At 36.9% G+C, this 24,448-nt stretch overlaps 2 protein-coding genes across 2 annotated transcripts; both read left to right on the top strand.

Annotated features, from left to right (window-relative positions):
• The first annotated feature begins 1,370 nt into the window (after nt 1-1,370).
• LOC143895409 (uncharacterized) lies at nt 1,371-6,152 on the top strand. The gene is made up of 2 exons (XM_077402480.1): nt 1,371-1,952; nt 2,028-6,152. The coding sequence occupies exons 1-2, from the start codon at nt 1,477-1,479 to the stop codon at nt 4,600-4,602; spliced, it is 3,051 nt and encodes a 1,016-aa protein (XP_077258606.1). The 5' UTR covers nt 1,371-1,476; the 3' UTR covers nt 4,603-6,152.
• A 5,935-nt stretch (nt 6,153-12,087) lies between these two features.
• LOC143895406 (uncharacterized) lies at nt 12,088-18,781 on the top strand. The gene is made up of 8 exons (XM_077402476.1): nt 12,088-12,720; nt 13,213-13,364; nt 14,674-14,757; nt 15,229-15,339; nt 15,647-15,899; nt 17,248-17,348; nt 17,428-17,647; nt 17,987-18,781. The coding sequence occupies exons 1-8, from the start codon at nt 12,555-12,557 to the stop codon at nt 18,001-18,003; spliced, it is 1,104 nt and encodes a 367-aa protein (XP_077258602.1). The 5' UTR covers nt 12,088-12,554; the 3' UTR covers nt 18,004-18,781.
• Nucleotides 18,782-24,448: the final 5,667 nt, after the last annotated feature.

Below are 24,448 nucleotides of genomic sequence, written 5' to 3'. Positions count from 1 at the left end.
GAACGGTAAATAAAAAAGGAAATTATTTTTTACTATATTATATACATTTATTTGTCATGTAGCGCATTATACACAATAGTATCCAAAGCGTAGGCCAACAGTTCGCAATCAATAATCGAATTTTCATCATAAATTTTACGCAAGATTGTAACTGCGTTACATTTATCGGTGACACAATTTTGACGTAAAGTTGTTACAAACTGTTTGAATTTTTTACTTACGCCGTGAACATTTTGAGATAGTTGAAAATACACGTTCTCGACGCAATGTTCTAGTTCGAACAGAAAGAGTACTGTTGACGGTTTCATGTACAAGCTGGTGCCGCATGACGTCAATTTTACAATATCTGCGGCTCGTATGACCACCACCACAATCCACATATACGTTAAATGTGATATCTTTGTCAAGAACATTCGTGATGAGATCACCTCATCGGGCATCAAATATGATTTTTTTCAAAAGCATACGTGTCTCACGATGATTTCATCGAACACATGCAAAACTGCAAATATTGCAATTTCGGATAAGCCAATGGAGCGTTATTGTTTTTAAGAACATGTCGCGACGTGTCTCGCGATGATTTCATCGAACACGTGCAAAACTGCAAAATTTGCAATTTCGCATAATTCAATGGAGCGTTATTGTTTTGAAGAACATGTTGCGACATGTCTCGCGATGATTTCATCGAACACGTGCAAAACTGTGCAAATAGCGCCGATGTACGGCTGCTGAGATGAAATTAGATACGATAAGCAAACGATGCATCATTAGTAGAATATAAAATGACGAATCTAGAGAATACGCTCAATAGTCGAGAACTGGAAGTCGCGAGTGCAACAAATGGCGTTAGCAAGAGAATCGTGCAATAACATGGAGCAAGAGTTGTTGGAGCAATCCACCCTGTTAAATTCGAGGGAAGACTTTGCCGCGTGGGAGCAACGATGTGACGAGTTTATCGAATCATTGGAAGAACAAAGCCGAATTAAACGACCGCGATTATCGATCGGCCTCAAACAGTCATTGGTCGCATGTATCGCAAGACTTGAAGGTCTGAAAGACTCGGTACGTCAACATTTCGTGCATGTGGGTGCGGGATACAGTGCGAGTGAGACAGGACTCAGATGGCGCGAGATAGATACGGCTTTTGAAAGCCGTATATTGACTGGTGCGGTGATAAATTCCAAACACATCGACCCTCGTCAATTTCTCAAAGATGCGGGAGAAATTGTACTCGATCGTGTGCAGAACGTCATGCAACGACATGACAATATAAAAATTAACACAGTGTTTAATGGTGAATTTGTTGCGGGTGACAAACGCGCGAATAAAAGTATCGCAACGAGAAACTATGAACTTCTTCGCAAGTCCGATCTGCACGAGTGGTACAAGAGACACGTCATTGAGCCTACCTTAGCAAAGCTGGAGGAATTCCAGGAACGTGATAGCGGATGGGCGTTGTCGCGTATACTCAATTTAATGGTAAACGTGAACAAATATAATCCATTGCACGCAGGGTGTTTTGTGGAAATACCGCAAGAAATTAAAAAGAAGAATGCGGTGATAAACGTGCAATCAATGGACAATGCATGTTTCGCATGGTCAGTGACGGCTGCTCTGTATCCAGCCAAGAAACATGCAGAACGGGAATCGTCGTACCCTCATTACACGTCGGTGCTAAATCTTACGGACATTGAGTTTCCAATGACGTTGAATCAAATTAAAAAGTTTGAAAATCACAACGATATATCAATCAACGTGTACAGCATCGAGAAAAAAAACAAAAAACTTGCAATCCTACCAATACGTGTTACTGACCGAAAGATGGACAGACACGTAAATTTGCTGTACATGCATAACGACAACGTGGGACATTTTGCGTGGATCAAGAACCTATCCCGCCTCGTGAGCTCGCAAGTGAACAAGAATAGGAACAAAAAATACTTTTGCGATCGGTGAGTATACATCCTAATAAAAATAAAAATAATTTTTACGAGAAAAATGTATAAAAAAGATTTTATTATTTACAGATGTTTGCACTACTTCTACACGAGCGAGAAATTGGAAGCCCACACCGTCGACTGTCGGCAGATGAACGACTGCGCGATCAAGTTACCGAGCGATAACGACAAGTGGTTGGCCTTTAAAAATCACAACAGGAAGGAACGAGTTCCATTTATCATATACGCCGACCTGGAGTGTACCCTGGAGAAGATGGAAGCGGATCCGGAGACGTCCAGGTACACATATCAACATCATCGCGTGTTTAGCATAGGGTACTACGTGCGTTGCTCGTACGACGAGTCGTTATCTATGTATCGGTTTCGTCGCGATAAGGATTGCGTCGCGTGGTTCGCCGAGGAGCTAAGACGTTTAGCTCACGACGTAAAGACCATTTTGTCCACTAATGTACCCATGGCAGATTTTACGCGAGACGAGTGGGAAAAGTTTAACAGCGCAACGCACTGTCACGTGTGCGAAGAACCGTTCGAGCCAGACGACGTGCGAGTACGCGACCATTGTCACCTGACCGGTCGATACAGAGGTCCCGCGCATTCGAATTGTAACTTAAATTATAAAGATTCGCATTGCATTCCCATAGTGTTTCATAATTTATCGGGATACGATGCACATTTTATTATAACTGAAATAGCAACAGCATACGAAGGACATGTAGATTTACTCCCGATCACAAAAGAAAAATATATTTCGTTTACAAAAAACGTTCAAAGCACCGAAGATAAAGATAAGAAAACGTGCGTCAAATTGCGATTTATCGATTCGTACAAGTTTCTCACCTTTAGTCTCGACAAATTGGCATCTTATCTCAGCAAGGATAAACTGCAAATATTGCAACGCGAATTTTGTGAATTATCCGCAGAAAATTTTGATTTGCTGACACGAAAAGGCGTATTTCCATATGAATACATTGACTGCGTCGAAAAATTGGAGGACTTGTGTTTACCACCGCGCGACTCATTTTACAGTTCATTGACAGGTGACACCGTATCCGAGAGCGATTACGCGCACGCCGTCGACGTCTGGCAGCGGTTCTCCATTCGAACGCTCGGTGATTACAGCGATTTATATCTCAAGACCGATGTCTTGCTGTTGGCCGACATCTTTGAAAATTTTCGCGATAGTTGCGTCGCGAGTTATGGACTCGATCCGGCGTTTTATTATACTCTACAGGGTTTTACGTGGGATGCTATGTTGAAGCATACGCGTATCAATTTCGAATTGCTCACCGACATTGACATGGTCATGTTTATCGAACGCGGTATACGCGGCGGTTTGAGTCAATGTTCAAACAGATACGCACTGGCCAACAACAAGTACATGCAATCGTACAATCCATCGAAACCGTCGTCGTACCTCATGTATTTTGCTGTAAATAACTTATACGGCTGGGCAATGTGTCAACCATTGCCATACGCAGATTTTAAATGGGTCGACAACGTAACCGATTTTAATGTTATGGATGTCGCGTTGGATTCCTCGATAGACTACATACTCGAAGTCGACTTGGAGTATCCGCAACATCTTCACGACGCGCACACCGACCTACCGTTCTGTCCGACGCGCGATAAACCACCCGGCAAGCGGCAGGACAAGCTCCTCGCAACATTATACGATAAGAAACGTTATGTAATACATTATCGCAACCTGCAGCAGTGTACTCGTCACGGTCTCCGTATATCAAAAATTCATTGTATACTGAAATTCGCGCAATCTCCATGGCTTCGCGATTATATAGAACTTAATACGAAATTTAGGACATTGGCCAAGAATGATTTTGAAAAAAAATTATACAAATTGATGAACAATGCAGTGTTTAGCAAAACCATGGAGAATGTGCGCAATCACGTTGACGTGCGCCTCGTGACTCATTGGGAGGGTAGATACGGCGCGGAGGCAATGATTGCAAAACCAAATTTTCATAGCCGAAGCGTCTTTTCGGAGAATTTAGTAGCAATAGAAATGCGAAAACTCGAGGTGAAGTTCGACAAACCAATCTACGTGGGTATGTGCATCCTCGATATATCCAAGACATGTTTGTACGAATTTCATCACGAGTACATGTTACCATTGTATCGCGACAAGTGTAAAGTCATGTACACTGATACGGACAGTCTCATTTATGACATTGAGTGCGACGATGTGTATGATATCATGAAGCGTCACATTCATTATAGATTTGACACTAGCGATTACGCGATCGATAATGCGTATGGTATCCCACTCGTCAATAAAAAAGTTCCGGGCTTAATGAAAGACGAAAATAACGGTGCGATAATGACCGAATTCGTCGGGCTTAGAGCAAAGATGTACGCCTTGCGAGTGGACGGTAAGAAAGATACGAAAAAGGTTAAAGGTGTTAAGAGTAACGTCGTAGCCAGGTCGATAACGTTCGACGATTACACGCGGTGTCTGCGCGACGAAATTGAAATGACGCGACAGCAGGTATGCATAAAAGCCAAAAAACACGAGGTATACACCGTGTCTGAAACAAAAATAGCTCTAAGTTTGTACGATGATAAGCGATACATTATACCCGGTTCTACCGAAACGCTGCCATGGGGGCATTATAAAATACCATTGTAAATATATAACATTGTAAATACCGCTGTAAATATATTGTAAATACATTTAGATATTTATGAAAATAAATGACTCATTTGTATGTATAATATGTTTTTATTTTGTAATAAATTTTTACAATACATTATTCTTGTGTATCCATGAATTGTGTGAATTATCAAATCCTAACCACTTTACATAAACCTCATCCCCCCTTTTGCGCAAAACTTTTTCAACGAGATACACGTCGGGATTAGCAACGCGATGTAACTCGTATTCGTAGAAGCCACCGGCGACGGATTTTCCGCAGGAATCTTCCAACAGATACGTCACGGGATTAGTTTTCTGCACTTTGACGATTCTAAATACTTCCGTGGTCCAATTTGGCGTGTATCCTTTTTCGAAGATTGTCTTGAATTTACTCACACGTACCGAGTCGCCCACTTTGAATCGCGCGGGAGCAGCGATCTTTACGTGACTGCACACCGTTGTTAGGAGCTTGTCGGCGATCGCGGGGGTAACATCGATGGGCCGCATGCCGATAGTTCGATGCTTTCGCGCGTTGTAATCCGATACGAGATTTGACAGCAAGTCGATCCATTTGTAATTTCCATTGCGCGTAAACATTTTCCACGTGTCATTCTTGAGCGTGCGATTAAATCGTTCGACGACCGATGCCTTCATTACGGAATAGGTCGAATAGTTTGTCCCAGCAACGCCGCCCCTCTCCTTGTCCTCTCTTTTACATGTTCATCCTGCCTCCCATTACATTTTACTACATATCCCAAGTAGCAGATATTTCTCACCTCCTCTATTATCCTACCCTTCCACCTCCAACTCACTTTTTTCCATCTTCCTGCCCCTTTTCTGCATCTCATTATCTTCGTTTTTTCACTGTTCAATACCAATCCCTTTCTGTCCAAATACCCCTCCAGTTTTCCTATTATTCCTTTCATATCTTCCTCATTCTCCGCCAACATCGCTATATCGTCTGCATAAGCCAGTGTATATATCTTTCTCCCTCCCAGCTTTATTCCACCCCAGCCCCCTTTTTTCAGTTCATCGTCAATGTCCGCCAGCAGCAAGGTGAACAGGATCGGACTTAACGGACACCCTTGTCTGACTCCCCTTCCTGTCCAAAATCTCTCTCCCATTTCCTCCCCCACCCTTACTCTGCATATCGTCTCCCCCAGCAGTTCTTTACACCTCTCCACCAAGCCCTCTCTTACTCCCCTTTTTCTCATGGCTTCCACTAGAATCCTCCTGTCCACCGAGTCAAAAGCTGCTTTTAAGTCCACGAACATCGCCACCATCTTCCCTTTCTTTCCATTTACTTGCCTGTTTATCAGGTGATTCAATACGTAAATGTTGTCCGTGGTCCCAACCCCTCTTCTAAACCCTGTCTGACTCGGTGGCAGCAAGCCCTTCTCTTCAACCTCCTTCCTCAACCTTTCCGCCAGTACGGCAGCATACACTTTGTATGCCGTTTGTGCTAACGTCACCCCTCTGTAGTCCCCCACTCTTTCCCCCTCCCCCTTTTTTCCTATAGGCACTATAATTCCCTCCCTCCAATCTTCCGGCCACCCCTCTCCTTTCCACACTCTATTGCACACTTCCTATAGTCATTCTTTCACTACCTCCCCTCCAAACTTCCAAACCTCATTCGGAATTCCATCACTTCCCAACGCTTTTCTCTCTCTAAGCTTCCTCACTACCTCCCACATCTCTTCTCTCCTTATCTCCTCTTCCTCCTCCCTCTTCTCCCCTCTTCTTGTTCCCATCACCACCCTCCCATTCACTCCTCCCAACAACTCTTTAAAGTACCCATCCCATTCCTGCATACTAATTCCTTCATTCACCCTCCTTCTTCTCTTTCTCTCCCTGTTTACCACCTTCCATACCTGCCCCTCCGTCCTGACCTCCTTTACTTCCTCTTCCCATTTCTCCACTTCTCTTTTTTTCTTCCTTTCACATAGCTTCTTGTATCGCTGTTTTTCCTCCCTGTAACTGTCCCCCTCTCCTCCTTCCCTTCTCCATTTCCTTAACATGTTGCCAACTCTCTTTTTTCCCTCCCTACATTCCTCATCCCACCAGCCCCTTCCTCCGCTTTTTTTGCCCCTTCCATTCACTTCCCTTAATACCTCCCTTATCCTCCCCTTCAACCTCTGCCACTCTTCCTCCACTCCCCCTCCTCGAGCTTGCCTGTCCCCCATTAACTCTCTAAATTTTTTCCTGCCCTCTTCTGACCAGTCCCCTCTCCCACTTCCGCTCCTTCCCCCCTTCCCTTTATCCATACCTTCCTCCCACCCTTCCACCCACGCTGTCACTGGCTGATGGTCTGAATCGACCTTCTCTTCTACCACCACCCGTTCTACCCTTTCCCTTGTCCTCCTGTCCCTTAACACGTAGTCAATCACCGACTCCCCTCTTCCCTCTGTATACGTCCATTCTCCTTCTTCATCACCTCTTATTCCTCCGTTAAAAATCGCCCACCCACGTTCCCCCAGGAATCTACACAGCTTTTTTCCTTCCCCATTTACTTTGCCATCCTTCGATCTCCTCTCTCCTTCCCCCATCTCTTCTTCTCCCTCTTCCACGAACCCTCCTTCCTTACCGGTCCTTGCGTTAAAATCCCCTCCTATCAGCATTCTCACTCCCCTCTCAACCTTTTCCACCCATTCTTTCACGTCTTCCAACTTCCGGTCCATATCCTTGTTTATATATACTTCCACTACCCTCCACCACTCTTTTCCAAGTTTCACTTTTATCGATACTATCCCTTCCTTATCTTTTTTCGTCTTCTCTCTTTCCATCTTGATCCCTGCCCTCACCCCTACTATCATTCCTCCTATCGCCCTTCCCTTCCGGCTCTTCCTCCCTGCTCTCTGCACTTCCCATACGTAGCCTCTTGGCATTTTTTCTTTTATCCTTTCCCACCCCTTACCGTCCACCCACGTTTCGCATAACACCATTACGTCCCAATCCTCCAGCCTTTTCCAAAACTCTTTATCTTTATTTGTTAGCCCCGCCACATTCCAAAAGGCCACCTTATAAATACTACTTCCCCCCTTCTCCTTCTCCTCTCTCCCTCCTCTCCCCCTTCCTCTCCCACTCTTCCACCCAGTTCCTCTCTCTTATCCTTCTCAATTTCTGCTCCTCTTTCTTCCCCCCTACCCGTTCCCTCTCCCTCCCCTATTCCCCCTGCCTTTGCTCTTCCTCTCTTTCATTTTCTTTTCCTTTCCCTTGCCCTTCCTCCCAGCACCTCTCTCTGCCATTCCTAAGCATACCTCTAACCTCATCCCACACCCACCATTCCCCTTCTATCCATATTCTTCCCATCCCTATCCGTACCTTTTTACCCTCTCCTCTTGCCTTCCATGCCACTTGGTTTATCTTCCATTTTATCCTTCTTTCCTCCCATGTCAAGTCTTCGTCTATCCACGTATTTTCGCCTCTCAGTTTCCACTTATTTCTCATTATTTTCGCCTTCTCTTCTTCACTTCCCACTTTCACCACTGCCATACCCCCCTTCTCTCTTCTCCCCGCCTCTATTTTTCTAATCTCCTCTATCTTCACCTCCACGCCTAACTTTTTCATCACCTCCGCCACTCCCCCCTTTATTCCTCCCGCATCTTCCTTCACTCCTTTTATCAGAATGTTTCTTCTCCTTTCTCCCCTCTCCTTTACTTCGTACCTCCTTTCCAGCCTTTCCACCCTCTCTTTCCAATCAGCCTCTCCCCTCCCCTCCTCCCTCGGCCCTCCTCCGCTTTCCTCTCTACCTCTTCCTCCCCCAAGACCTTCTCCCTTTACCTCCATCTGCATCCCCTCCAGCTTTCGTTCCATGTCCTCTATTCTTTTCTGGAGCTCTCCTCTCTCCCTTCTCCACATCTCCTCTCTCTCTTTCAATTCGCTTTTTATCTTCTTTACTTCTTCCATCATTGCCTCCTTTTGCTCCTTCGCCACCTCTCTAATCTCCTCTCTCACTCCTCTTAACCCCTCCCTCATCTCCTCCCTTATTCCTCTCAACAACCCCTTCACATCCATATCCTCCCCCCCTGCCCTCCTTGGTGGCGTTCTCACCGTTTTGTTGTTTCTCTTCGAGAAGTCTTCGTCCTCTTCCCCCCCCCGCGCCCTCTTCCTTCTCTATTTTATCCCTCTTCCTCTTAAACATCTTCTCTATACTTCCTTTCCTCTTGGAAAACTCATCTATATTCCCCGTATTTCCGCGTCTCTCTTTCTTCAACCTATCCGCAAAATGCGCCATCTATCCTCTACTCTACGGCCGTACTACTTCCCGGCGTTATCCCGAAGTCCCCAGAATTTTCTAGCCTTTCACTCTCGCGCTCTCTATCCTTCCCTTTCTACGCTCGTCTCTCTAACCTCAACCTTCCCAATTCTCCTTTGCTTCCACGGACTCTCCTCCCTTATCCTCCGCGCTGCCTCCACTCTCCTACCTTCCCTTTCCCTCACCGAGCTCACCTCTCACTCTCCACGCTCTCTCATTCGCTCTATCTCTCACACTCGCACTTCGCTTTTCGCTCGCACAAATCGCCAACTCACACCTAACCAACCGGAAACGGAAGTCCTATAAAGCAAAATTATTATGTAGCTTTTAAAAACGGTAGTAAAACTAAAAGAAAAATTATTTTTCAAGTACCTTATACAATCGCTGTCACTAACTTCATTTTCATCACTGTTTGAATTTAAATGTTGATCATCATCAAAGCTGTGATTGATTTCGTCACATATATCACCTAAAAAGTATGCAATGTACTTATTAAAAATATTAAATTAATTTTATGTAAAATTAATTATTCTATTGGGCGATTTCAGTATCAGGGATATAGGCCAGTCAAATTAGACATTCTGGTATGAAAGTGATCTGAATTTTTTTATTTCTTTTTAGGCGTGTTGGGGGTGTTTAGAAAAGCTTATTTTTGAGTTGTATCATGAGACCCAGAGCTTTTTGAGGGGGAGAAGAGGGAACCAATTTTTGACGAATCGAAACAAGTCACCGCTCATTTTCTTCGTTTTTTCAAGCCCTACAACTTTCTCAGGAGCGAAAAAGTGCTATGTATTAATCGAAACAAGATAAATGCAAAAAACCGCGAAAATTTTATTTTTTGGAGGAACCAAATTTTTTGTTTTTTCGCAATAATTCGCTGAATGTTGATAAAACATGAATGACTAACCCCTTAGCTACAAAATGAGGGGTTAGTCATTTATTTTTTATCAACATTCGCCGAGTTGTTGCGAAAAAACAAAAAATTTGGTTCCTCCAAAAAATAAAATTTTCGCGGTTTTTTGCATTTATCTCGTTTCGATTAATAGATAGCACTTTTTCGCTCCTGAGAAAGTTGTAAGGCTTAAAAAAACGAAGAAAATGAGCGGTGACTCGTTCCAATTCGTCAAAAATTGGTTCCCCCTCTTCCCCCCTCAAAAAGCTTTGGGTCTCATGATACGACAACTCAAAAATAAGCTTTTCTAAACACCCCCAACACGCCTAAAAAGGAATAAAAAAGTTCGGATCACTTTCATACCAGAAGCTTTTTTTTGGTCTAATTTGACTGGCCTAATATGTATAAATGCTTCATAAAATGTTTCAACAGTAACACATAAAATAATCCATAAAATATGCTTTATATACTTCAAGACTAGTAGAACAAAGTGTAAATTATTTAGAATATTATATTCGTCTTTACATAGCAATTATTATTATTAATAAAAATTGTTATAAATGATTATTAATCAATATTTTATAATATACTAAAAAATTGCCTACTATTTTAAATGTTGGAAGCGACACTTCTTAATATAATCAAAATTGTTACAATATCCGTCAGTCCTATTATCCGTGACCGAGCGTGGTGATTTCTCATCATATACATATGTGTTGCGCACGTAGATTAGACACATTGTATATGGACCAGTTTAATGCCGATTCCGAACGGCTAGATTTTTTTAAAGAAGTTCTCTTAGCAAGACATACTCTCGGTGGTTTGCCATTGCCTTTTGTTACAATATACAATATATATTTACTTATATTTTCAAGATTACTACAATCATGTTCTGAATATTCCAATTGCATATGATTTACGCCATCATAATTACAGCTGTTTTGACTCTCAACTATCTCTCCATTTTTTGCAGTACTTTAATTATCATATGTACTATTATGTTGCAGTTCAGTTTCATCATTTACTTTTTCTGTAAAACACAGACATAAAAGAGGTAATTAAAAGAACTCCAATTTTTGTATTATTGGGATAAAACGTGGTTACAAAATCACATATATGCATATATAATAATTAATTAATCGATTAATTGAAATATGTTTATACATAAATAATACCGAATTTTGCTTGTACTCCAGAGGGTCGATTATGTATTTCAAAACTTAGTGAAAAATCACAAAAGTGAGCAAATTCACCAGGTGTTAACCAATAAAATTATAAACATTCTTATAAATTCGCTAACTTTTGTAATTTTCACTAAGTTTGGAAGTACACAAAATTGATCCCCAGGTAGAACAGGAAAAGTGAAGATAAACGACGGTTTTCGAATGTCATATTGACATCATTTTGACTATATATAACTGGATTATACCGCATTATATAGTTTTTATATTTTAATCAAAATTTTTTACAGAATTATTGTTTATAATAATTGCGTCTGATCACTTATATATAACCAGAGTGACATTATGAAAATGTATTTTTTCTTACCTGCTGTTATATGTTGTCTCTTACCCAAAGTGTCCCACTTTGATATTGTGCGAAAACATTGTTTATCTCTATAATTAGTCTTGTAATTTTTATACAGTCCTGTATTATATCGTTTAACTTTCTTTGGTTGTACTTCTGGGTATAGCTTAATCCCATCACTATCAGTTTCTGATGAATCATTCATTGCATTAAATACACTATTTTTACTAAAAATACCTGAATAAAAAACATACATTTAGTATTGAAACTAGAAGAACTACTTGAAATTTATACAAATATAAAATTCTATTCTATACTCTGTTCAGCGAGGGAACGAGCACGAATCGGACGAAAACTCGTCCGTTTCGCCCCGGTCTCCGTGCCCACAGAATGCTTATAGAAAGCCGTATACGACACTTACAATTAGTTGCACGTCACGCTATCCCCACTTATGCGCAGACCGTAATCGTTCTCTCACTGTGGACAGAGTAACTTCAATAAAAATATTGCACTTATACCTATATTTATGTTTGTTTAATACAAAACTCGCATTTTCATATAAAATTTTACGAAGGTTAAGAAAGTTAGAGTTACTTTTGCTCATTTTTTATTTTATTATTTTTAGTTTACCAAAATATTTATTATTTTATATACGCACCTTTATATATTTTTTTCAGAATACTTTCTTTAAAACACCTAACATAATTTATATACATGCATTGATTTGAAAGCCATTAAAACATGTAAAAAGTTTTATACAAACCTTGCTCGATAACAATTAAATAATATAAATACGATGATAAAATAAATTCCGTATATGTCACACGTCTGCGTCTGCAGCTCTCTCTTCTTTTTGCGGGTATATATATACCTTCATGTGATCCGCACTATTTTCTAATTTTTTTCGAAAATACAAGTATATTGCGCTGAAAAATGTTGTGGTCAAAGGTCCTTGTGTTTGCGGTTAGGTTAACTGTGTTGATACTGGATGCGTTCGGGATACTAGTGCGTTCGGGCGGGAGACACTTTAGCGCTGATAGCGTGCTCCCGAACGCAGCCACTAGATTGGAGATCAGCCTCACGTGACCCGATTGCTGCTCGGCGAACTTCGTTCGGCTGCGACGGCAGAAGGTGATCATTACGTCGCGCGTTTTTTCTTCACTTTTTCATGGAATATTTGCGATTGCATATTGCATTACCGCCCCGTGTCTCGTGTCTTGTGTTGGAAGTACAACTGCACGGCCATCACGCCGTTCGAGAACGCGTGTAAAAATGTACGCGTATGTAAAATTTTTGAGTGGGCCATTGAAAGATAAAAAGAAAATTGTTGAAACTTCGTGTATTCAACATTTTCATAAAGAAACCCATCGGAAGATTATGAAATACCAAATCAAACATGACAAACAGTTATATCCAGGATGTATCTTACTATTATCAGGTAAACTGCATTTATATATGCTGTTATGTGTACATATCACGCGCTCACACACACACACACACACACACACACACACACACACACACACACACACGCACACGCACACGCACACGCACACGCACACGCACACGCACACGCACACGCACACGCACACGCACACGCACACGCACACGCACACGCACACGCACACGCACACGCACACGCACACGCACACGCACACGCACACGCACACGCACACGGACACGCACACGCACACGCACACGCACACGCACACGCACACGCACACGCACACGCACACGCACACGCACACGCACACGCACACGCACACGCACACGCACACGCACACGCACACGCACACGCACACGCACACGCACACGCACACGCACACACGCACACACACGCACACACACACACACGCGCGCGCGCAAGCACGCAAGCACACACACACACACGTGTACATATTATATATATATAACGTTTTTGCATTTGTAGGTTCCAAAGAAAAAATTAGAGAGTTGATGGATAAGAGAAGGTCGCAATCTGTTCCCTCACATTTGTTGATGTCTGCACCAGAAGAAACTAATTCTGATACTGATAATGCAATTGAACAATCAAAAAGTTTACCACCACCAAATACTGAAAATGTAAGTTAATTTACATACCTTTGCATTTAAAAACTTTTAACCATTTCTGACACCAAAGTGCTTCTGCATGGATGCTCAGCTAAAATAATATTTGATAAAAATTATAGAGTTTGTCTAGACGTCTGTATATAGAAAAATACTGAGTTAAATGACAAAACTTGCTGTTTATTAAATTAAAAAGTAAACCATTCCTAAGGGTACTGACTTTTTTGTGTCCGCTATTCGGTTTTAGCGTACGCTATCTACAGTCTCTTAGACTGACTGTCAAATAAATGAAATCTGTTGTCACCTTCAAAATGTTATTGACTTGAAATTAAAATTTAGCTTATCAAATTAGCGCCAAGATACAGTTACTAAGGCTATAAGAACAATTTAAAACGATCCGATAAGAAAACGCTCCGATAGTATCTCGTATTTAATGTAGAAATGTTGAAATTTTATTTTTCTTGTAATTTTCATATATCTAAATGATATATATGATTCAAAATGTTGATAATCCAAACATGGGTTTAATATTGTAATACCACAGCAGTCTTGCATCAATATTGCAATATGAAATATCACATTTCAATATTGTCAAAGTATTGCTGTGATATATTATATTATAATCTGAACCCGCGTGCACTTTAAGGTTGCAGTAATGTTGCTATAATCTATTTAAAAAATCAGTAATATTTCAACGATATTCTAATGTTGCAACAATGTTGCTGCAATACTAGGTGCTATATGAGACATTGTCATTATGTCTAGTTCAAGCTCAATATTTAAAATGATTGCAATATTTGATTACGAAATTAATACATAATTTTTTAAATTGCAGTTGCAGAAATTGCTTAGTATTAAGTTGGAGAGATATGATCCAGAACTAATCAAAACAAATAGTAATACAAAAGTGAAATACAGTGTTCTAAAAATTAATTGTATATGTAAATATATATATTTATATATAAATACCTATATTTTTATATACATATATACATAACATACTCATCAGCTAAAATTCTCTTTTGAAAATAGTAACTCATCGTTTACTGTTTAAAACGAAATACAAAAAATGCATGCGCATGCTTACACATTTTATATTTTAAATTATAACATAGAAATTCTATTTTAGTTTTTACTACAAAATTTATTTTACATTTATTTTTTCTAAATTTATTTATTCTTATTCATGCATAATATAATTTCAATTATTAGTGCAGACAAATTAATTCAAATGAAATTATGTTCCAATGAATTAGTACTAAATTTAAATATTAGCATGACGCATATAATAATAACAATTTTACAATTAATTTGTTACATTTAGGTATCTGATTCGAGAATGCCATTTGAAGATATTAGTAATGAATTACACTCGGTCATGGTAAAAAATACAAATGATTCCGATGAGGTAATACAATGTCACTTATTATGTAGATGAGTGCATGGTCAAAATCTCATGAATTCATAGTAATTAGTTATTTAATTACAAGAAATTGTTTGTAAAATTTACATATTTTTTGAAGAAAAAGAATGTGAAAGATTATATAAAAATTCGTTTTTTGGTCAAATTTTACTATAATTCCATTTTCAGTTTAAAAAAATAATGTCAAGCTTGTAGTCAAAGCCATTAGTAGTAAAGAATACGAAAGATTTTTTTCAACAATCAGTTACTTTAGGTTTCTTTTATGCTTTTTCATCATCGCAGTTTTTTTAAAACTGAAATAATTGAAAATAAATGAACTTAAGCTACCTCTTTCAGGCGAAAACACTTAATTGAAAACAATTTAATATAATTTCGAATCAATTAAATAATTTGACATAAATTGAAACCAATTAAAATCGATTAAGTTTACATAATATAATCAGGCATTTTTAATAGGCAGGAGCTACACAAAAACCTGAGAAAAAATCATTAGGAGGACATAGTGATAATAAAGATATTTTTGAAAAAAAGGCGATTGAGAAGAAACAATCAAGCAAAAATATAAAGGTAAGCAAAACCATTTATTATAAAAAAATATTATGACGATACGTTTATCGGTAATTTTTTAATTATTATAATTTTTTTTCTTTAAATAATTATAACTTTTCTAAACAAATTTTCTTTTTTTATAAGCATTGAATTAATAACAATTAATATATTTAAATATTCAGAAAATTAAATGTGATTTGCTTTTTTTATATTTAGGCTCTTATATTTGCATGTTCATGTATTAGATAAAAAAGAGTATTTGATTCGTATTCATGATTCCGAAACATAAACGTACTTAGTTTATTTAGTATTTATTTATTTATAGATACAACAGATTGCTAATGTTCACTCAGTTGCAGAATGTAAAGTAAATTATGAGGAATTGAAAAAAATAAAAGCTGAATTGTGTAAGGTAAAAAAAAAAAATAAAGAATTAGAGGCTGAAAATAAAAGATTAAAAGACACCAATCGTGAACTGAAAGAAAAATTGCAAGCAAAGAAATCTGAATTACAAAAAGTAAGAAACATGAATGAAGATTTGCAACTTTCTGTAATAGAGAAAAGTAAAAAGCACAATGGTAAGAGAGAAAAAATATATAAATATTATAAACAGACATAATATATGTAGACTGCGTATTTGTCTTTATTTGAGAAAGGGGGGTAAACAGCATGTAGAAAAGGACTTACTCTGTTTCCAGCCCTTGCGTTCTCTCTCGTTCGCGCATGCGTACAAGCATAGGAACAAGACGAGAAAATGGGAGTAGCAGTCACGAGAGAGAATTTAACGCAAGGTCCGAAAACAGTGTCCTTTTCTATATGCATCTCTACCCTCACTCCTTAACGCTTGGTTTAGATGATTATAAAATTATAATGAAAGGAGGGCATAAAACAGGGTAGAGGCAAAACTGAGTATCTGTTATTTTGTATTACCAGATTATAATGAGATTAGTGATTTTTTAAATCTCCCCAATTTTTTTCCTATCAAAATCAAATTTTTTTACCAATTTACACACTAAAACAGTTTTCTAAAAATTTTTCTAAGAAAAAATGAAAACATTTTTATTTCAATCGTTTATATTATAGTGCCGAAGCCCTTTTTCTTAGAAAGTAGTAGAAAATATTCAGTCATTAAAAAGTGTTACTCCAATATTTTATGTGATATTTTTTAGATAAATTTTTTTAAACAATTAAATTAAATAGAACTGCCAGGAACGGTCTAGGCTGAATCTTTTTCGCCTAATATTAATTCTCCGCGAGAAATTTTCAAGTACATTTTTTATCGCCTCACACCACTACGCGCCGTTATACTTTTGGACTTGAAACGTAGTCAGAAATGGAGCGAGAATAGTACAATCACAAATTAAATTAAAATTTAATTCGACGATACCGATACTAATTCTCATCCCCCCTACTGCAAAGAATATGTTAAGAAAAATATCACCTCAGCCAGGATTTCTTAACATATTCTTTACAGTAGAGGGATGGGGATTAGTATCGGCATCTTCGAATTAAATTTTAATTTAATTTGTGATTGTGCTATTCTCGTTTTATTTCTGACTGCATTTCAAGTCCGAAAGTAACAGCGCGTAGTGGTGTAAGGCGATAAATGTACTTAAAAATTTCTCGCAAAGAATTAATATTAGGCGAAAAAGATCCAGCCTAGACCGTTTCTGACAGCTTTATTTAATTTGATTGTTTATCTAAAGCGGTCTAGTTTTTCTTAATTTTAAATTTTTTTATTTGGTTCTGGAACCATCTGACCTGTATTTAAAAACGTATTATGCAAACATACCTACTTTTATTTATTCATTATTTATTGTTGAACACCTCAAACTGAACGTATTAAATGTGCTGGATATAAAAGAGTTAAATAAATATAAGTACTAATTTTTATAATTTTTTATGTATACTATAATTTATTTACAGTCATGATAGAAAAATTAACAAAAAGTACCACAGGCCAGATATTGTACCAAAATAATTTTCCATCGATTGGATCACTGCGCACCACCGATAATTGTCCAAGGGTGAGCTAATTTTTTGTATGACACTTTCCCTTCATTATATATTTAAAAAATATCATAACAAAAAATATTTTTATTTTAGGTACATATTGGTAGAGACCAATGGATAGATGATAAATCGTACAATAAAATACTAAATAGTTCTAGCACTCCACGTCAGTGTGCCTGTAATATATTGACAGCAGTTTTTTTAGAAGAAACATTACTGGTCAGTACAAGAACAGGCTTAGAGAGTAATAGAAAAATAAGAGGAAGAAAAGAATGCCCAAAATTAGATGAGACGAAATACGGCGCGTGCGAAGGTAAGAACGTGCAATGCAACAATCCCCCTGTGAAAAATGTCCGATTAAAATTGTTTGAATTGGTATTCAAATGCTAAATAACTGGTCCTATACTTGATTTTAACATTGAAAGATTGATGTCCGAAGTAAACAACAATCTGCGCATGCGCGCATCAGTATCTTTTACAAAAATTCCGAAAAACTGGGCAGTTAGAGCGTTTCATTTCTCCAGGTCTCATTAATTGTTTGTTTGATTAATTGGTCTTAATCGGGTGTTTTCAGCAAGGTTACACGCAAACACACACACACACACACACACACACATATAGTTCATAAAAATAAAAAGTAAATATATTGCAGATTTTTATATTTATTGAATGAAGAATATTTATAAACCAAATAAAGATCAGAAGAAGAATTACTTATCAGAGTTAAATAAATTTGATTATTTTGTTGGAAAAAAAATTGCTGAATTAAAGAGGCTTGCACGTGAGAATCAGAGTGTCAAATCAACTAATAAAACATCAAAGAAACGTCGTAAACAGTGTAATAAAGACGATGAAAACACAAATGATGAAGAACGCAGTAAACGCTCAAAAAAATCCGATGTCAATGATTCCAGTTCAAATGAGGAAGATGCTATGAAAACTTCGAAAAGATCAGAAGAAACAGATGCACTCTGCAATACTAATATAATGTCACAACAAGAAATAGATCTTGAAACATCATCATTATCATCAAAAACTGCTCCGCAACTTGAAGATGATATCTTTGATGATTCTTATTCAATAAGCGATAATGATACATTCGATGATAATAATATAAAAGCTGATGATCCAACAGCTGATTAATTCATGGAACAGTTTTTATTTGAACTTTAACGGTGAATCTGTAATTATAATATTTTATTCAAACCAAAGCGGAAATATTTATTAGTTTCCGAACATATAGAAGTGTATGATGTTTAAAGAACTTAGATTTTTGATACTTTAACTTACAAGGATTTATTAAATATTTATAAGAATACATATGATTTAATACATAATAAAATTGCAGTTTATTTTTCTGAGAGGACGATAATTACTATAAAAGAATTAGTGAAAGTTTGATAAAGTACAATTACAATTGTTCTTTGATATATTGTATACTATGAATATTTTTGTTAGTCATTACTTTAAAAAAGCTATTTAAAAAATATTTTTATTAAATTAAAAATTGCTTACTTCATTCTTATCTGAAGTGCTTACTTTGTAAAGATACTACAAGTAAGAACGAAGTAAGCGCAATTTTTAATTGAATAAAAATCTTTTTTAAATAGCTTTTTTCTTTACTATAGATTTTGCTAATAAATCAACACATTTTTGGTTAGTCGTTTTAAAAAATGTTTTCTTACTTAAAATTCTATTTCCTATAATTATGAAACAATTGTTTTGTTATGTTCAAAACACAAAACAGATGTATTGTTTGTTTTTATTTAAATAAATACACATTCTGATAAATTTCTAGACAATGAATGGAATTATAATAAAGTAGTAAATAATCCTGTTTGTATATCCGGAATTCACGGATTCTATCGGTTTGAATCGGTCTTAGTTAATCGGTTTTAATCGTTATGATTTCGTGAACCACGAAATCACGAAATCAACTATTTAAACGGATTGACCGATTCAAACCGATAGAATCCGATTGAAATTACATCCTTGAATATAAATCCGTTTCAATCGTTTTCAATCGGTATAATCGTTATAAAATCATAACGATTTAAACGGATTAACTAAGACCGATTCAAATCGATAGAAACCGATTAAAATTACATCCTTGAATACGAATCCGTTTCAATCGTTTTCAATCGGTGTAATCGTTATGAATCCGTTATTTTCGGATCAAGAATCCAGATTCGTGCGGATTCAAAATTTTTAATTGGAATTAATCGGTCATTTTCAGCAGGGAATTTCCAATAATTTTTAATTTATTTGCTAAATATACGTCGGTGCTTTCCAACAGTTGTCAAATGTTTCTAATGTCAAGTTGTCAAATTTGAGTGCATTAATGCAAATTTCCGCATCGTTTTTTGAAATTAAAATATTTAACATCATTAACATATAATTAATATCATTAACATATAATTTTTTAAATTTGTAAAAATTTACCAAAAATTTTCTGATGATCCCGTTGGGTTAGTTTTGAACTTTCTGCTTTTTTTGGCAAAATATGTTTCTCAACTGTTGTTTTAAGGGGGAAGCAACGTGGCGTTGTGTGTGTTGGACGTGCTATTTGCGTGCTCTGGCTTACTCTGCCTTTTGTATCTTTTGAGAAGCTTTCTGGAGGGGTGTGTGGGCGAGGCGTAAGAAGGCGACCTCGAGTTTCTCTTGCAAGAAAGGGCTGTGCTCAAGGCGGAGTTGTCTTCGTGGATTTGGGGAAACTTTCCGGCTATATTTATTGAGGTTAAGATAATCTCCGGATCATTATCGACATCATGGCAGAGCAATCTTGCTCGATGGATATCGATTCCGGATTAGTGCACCTCTTTACTTCACAGAGTGCGACAGTGCTTGGGATTCTCCCTGCGGGCGGCCATATTGAGGAGCTTTCTAGATCAGCTGATGCTTCGTCGGCCTCTGTTGTGACTGAGTCACAACAGCCGGCTGAAGCGAAGACCCACAAGTTCCCAGCCAGCGACCTCTACAGTAATGAAACTTACGATACATGAAAAAAATCTGCTTAATTTGCTCCTTCATAATATGCATGTTTCATAATTTGCTCCATTTTACTTTTTTTATAAATAAATGATAAAGTTAGTAACAATGTAAACGTTAATATAAGCGAAAATCATTAGAATTTGTAGATTCGCAAGGTACAGAAAAATTGCTCCCTTTTCGTTTGAATTTGCTCCACCTTTACAAACTAATTATCTACAGTATTTATTAAGAAAAACGTAAATAATTGCTTTATGCAGTTCGGAGGTTATCAAGAAATTGTGCGCATGCGCAGTACTTAGCGCCTGCGCAACAGAAATCGAGCGCGCCATTTTTTAAATTATTCATTTTTCTTTAATTTGCTTTATACAGTTTGCGAGATATCAATTATTAGAATTTGTACATTCTCAAGGCACAGACAAATTGCTCTATTCTTGTTTCAATTTGCTCCACTTTTAAAAACTAATTATCTACAGTATTTATTAAGAAAAAAATAAAAATTATCGTTTTATGCATTTTGCAGGATATCAATCATTGGAATTTGTACATTCTCAAGGCACAAACAATTTGCTCCATTCTTGTTTCAATTTGCTCCACCTTTAAAAACTAATTATCTACAGTATTTATTAAGAAAAACGTAAATAATTGCTTTATGCAGTTTGGAAGTTATCAAGCAATTGTGCGCATGCGCAAAAGTATTTAGCAACTGCGCAACAGAAATCGAAAGCGCCATTTTTAAAATTGTCATTTTTCTTTAATTTGTTTTATACATTTTGCGGGATATCAATCATTAGAATTTGTACATTCTCAGTGCACAGACAAATTGCTCCATTCTTGTTTCAATATGCTCCACCTTTAAAAACTAATTATCTACAGTATTTATTAAGAAAAAAATATAAATTATCGTTTTATGCATTTTGCGGTATATCATTCATTGGAATTTGTACATTCTCAAGGCACAAACAATTTGCTCCATTCTTGTTTCAATTTGCTCCACCTTTAAAAACTAATTATCTACAGTATTTATTAAAGAAAACATAAATAATTCCATTATGCATATTGCGGGATATTAAGAAATTGTGCGCATGCGCAAAGGTATTGGCTGCGTTCAGCAGAAGTCAGCGCTTAGTAAGCGCTTTGGGCTGATTGGATTAAATTTGTAGATCCAGAAGAATAGTCTTATCTCAATTAAAATGTAAAAAGGTTTGTTCGCGTCGCATGCCCCACCATGCTCCTACTCACTCCAACGCACTCCAAAAACTCATCTGCTCCAATCGCAACCTTTACTCGTGATCCAAGTGCTCTCTGGTGTATATTGGAGTATGCCACGCGAACAAACCTAAAGTCTAAAGGTGAAATTTCATAGGCAGTGAAATGCTGCAGCAGCGAGCAGCAGTTTAGTAATTTCTTAGAAAATTCCTAGGAAATTACTAAACTTCCCTAGAAATTATTAAACTTTTCTAGAGATTACTTAGTAATTTTTAGGAAATTACTAAACTACTGAAAACCCACAGTCCGTATCTACTAATAGCTGTAGTAAGCCTCAAGATGTAAGAAATTGACCAATCACAGTCGATTATTCTTCTCACATTCGCCTGTAATTGGTCAATTGCTTACGGCTTGAGGCTTAAGCAGGGAACACAGACTTTTGCATAACGCATAATACGTAAGCATGAGAAAATTGATTGGTCTATTTCCTTATGCACATTTGTATGAACCAATCAATTTTCTTATGCTTACGCATTATGCGTTGTGCAGAAGTGTGTGCTCCTTGTTTTACTACACCCATTGTACCCATTGTAGATACGGACTTAGAGCCATTGCACGTAACAAAGTTTTAGTCATAATCGTAAAGCCGTAAGAAAATAGATCAATCACACTCGATTATTCTTCGAGCTCAAGGAGAATAAACAACTGTGATTGGTCTATTTTCTTATAACCTTACGATTATGACTAAAACTTTGTTACGTGCAATGGCTTTTAGGCCGGTATTCATAGTCGGTTCTTATTTTAAGACCGTCTTAAGTAATGTCTTAAGATGCTAATACGGCTTTGTGATTGGTTAATGACATCTTAAGATTGTACTTAAGACGGTTTTAAATATAAGAACCGACTATAAATGACCGGCCTTAGGGTGCCTCCCCATGCAGGACGAAATTTCGGAAAACGGAATCTCGGAATCATTCAGATTGGTTAGCCTCATGAGACTAACCAATCAGAATGATTCCGAGATTCCGTCCTGCATGGGGAGACACCCTAACGCCTTGTGTCCTCCAGCTCGAAGAATAATCGACTGTGATTGGTCTATTTTCTTACAGCCTTACGATTATGACTAAAACTTTGTTACGTGCAATAGCCTTAACAACAGAATAAAAATATAGAATTATGATTGGTTGATACCTATATGCGTTATGCAAAAGTCTGTGCTTCAGCATTCAGTTTGTTATGTTTTTAATAAAAATGCAATAAATCATTAAAGTAATGATGGAGCAATTAAAGAGCAATCGTTTTATGTTGGATATACTTGCAGAGAACTATAGGAAATATGTTATTCCAAAGAAATAAGTGGTTTTTTGCTAAAATATCATTAAAAATTAATTATACGAATGGAGCAATTGAATATCCCAATAGAGCAAGCGAGAATCAGTTATTCTAGCAAAAATCAATAGGAAATATTGACTAAACTCTTTGAGATATAGTTATAAACAATAGAGCTGTTATATTACGTTTGAATATTTCCGCCAATGGCTGCCGAGCCATAGTTACAATAGGCGGCCGATAAGTGGCGGTGGCGTTACTTGTAAAATGATCAATTTGTTAATTTTTCAATGAAAAATGCAATAAATCATTAAAATAATGATGAAGCAATAAGAAGCAATTAAGGAGCAATCGTTCTATACCGGTTTTAATTGCATAGAGTTATTAAAAATATGTTTTTGAGTGAAAATTAGAAAATTTTCGTTTTTTTTTTAAATATCTTAAAAAATAATCATTTTAAAAGGGGAGCAATTGTTGATTCTGAGGGAGCAATCAAGGAGCAATTGTTTGAGCTATGGTTCATTAAAAAATATGAACTTCCAGCGCCAACTTATTTCCAGGTGGCCTTTGGCTATCTGTCTATTAATCGGTGGTTTGAGCGACTAGGTCCAATCCACAATAGGTGTCGCAAGCCGTAGCCAGGGAATTGACCAATCACAATCTAATAATTGACTTGTGGATTGGACCTAATCGCTTTAACCTGTGTTGAATTCAGATGTGAATATCGGCCATACTCCTGTAAACACACCTTTGCTTTCTATTTATACCACGAGATGGCAGTATAGCATTGTTTACTATCATTATTGTTTTATATTATTTATAAAGTATAAAATCATCGGTCTAGATAATATCAAACATTAAATAAAGATATAATTAAAGCGAATTAATATATATTAAATTATAAAGAAGATATAGAAGATATAGAAGATAGAAGATAGAAGATATATAGAAGATAGAAGATAAAATATGGAAAATAGAAGATAGAAGATAGAAGATGGAAGATAGAAGATAGAAGATGGAAGATGGAAGATAGAAGATAGAATAAAGAAAATAAAGATAGAATATTAAAGTATATTTGTATAGGAAAACAATAAAAAAAATTGTTTCGATTATGGCAAAACGAGGCAGAAAATATGCAGTGTCGCCAGAGGACATTTTAATAATTTTGCTTGAAAATGATTTTAATATTCTAGATAATAATGACAAAATTAAAAGGAAGAAAGACAAAATTGGGGAAAAAATATCTGAAGCCCTAGATAATCGCATGAAACCAGTGACTTTATACTTTTATATATTTCAAAATCGGCATGATGTTTACTTAAAGTACAGAAAAACAATAGGTTTAGCGGTAGATAACATCCAAAAAATACAGACTGTGCACTCAAATACTTTCGAAAAAGATGAAAGCATAGATAAATCTCCAGAAAAGAAAAATATCAAAAAATCAAAGCAATTAATTTTTTATATAGAGATAGAAGGTGAGGAGTGGGATTCTATTAAACCCATAGAACATCAAAAAGGTAATTATGTTCTTCAACCTGGATGGACATACATTATAAGCAAAATTATTTGGAAGTATCAGAAATTG

The sequence above is a fragment of the Temnothorax americanus genome, unplaced genomic scaffold (assembly GCF_048541705.1).
Source record: "Temnothorax americanus isolate GAGA-0224 unplaced genomic scaffold, ASM4854170v1 Scaffold158, whole genome shotgun sequence".
In the NCBI taxonomy this organism is placed as follows: domain Eukaryota; kingdom Metazoa; phylum Arthropoda; class Insecta; order Hymenoptera; family Formicidae; genus Temnothorax; species Temnothorax americanus.
The sequence above is the reverse complement of the archived record's forward strand: the minus strand, read 5'-3'. Positions and strand labels throughout refer to the sequence as shown.

What these genes read in the sequence shown, in the direction of transcription:
- LOC143895409 (XM_077402480.1), top strand. Translation starts at nt 1,477, where the DNA reads ATGGTAAACGTGAACAAATATAATCCATTGCACGCAGGGTGTTTTGTG. An exon ending in AAAAAATACTTTTGCGATCG is followed by an intron (nt 1,953 to 2,027) that starts GTGAGTATACAT and finishes TATTATTTACAG; the next exon opens with ATGTTTGCACTACTTCTACA.
- LOC143895406 (XM_077402476.1), top strand. Translation starts at nt 12,555, where the DNA reads ATGTACGCGTATGTAAAATTTTTGAGTGGGCCATTGAAAGATAAAAAG. An exon ending in AATCAAGCAAAAATATAAAG is followed by an intron (nt 15,340 to 15,646) that starts GTAAGCAAAACC and finishes ATTTATTTATAG; the next exon opens with ATACAACAGATTGCTAATGT. An exon ending in GAAAAGTAAAAAGCACAATG is followed by an intron (nt 15,900 to 17,247) that starts GTAAGAGAGAAA and finishes ATTTATTTACAG; the next exon opens with TCATGATAGAAAAATTAACA.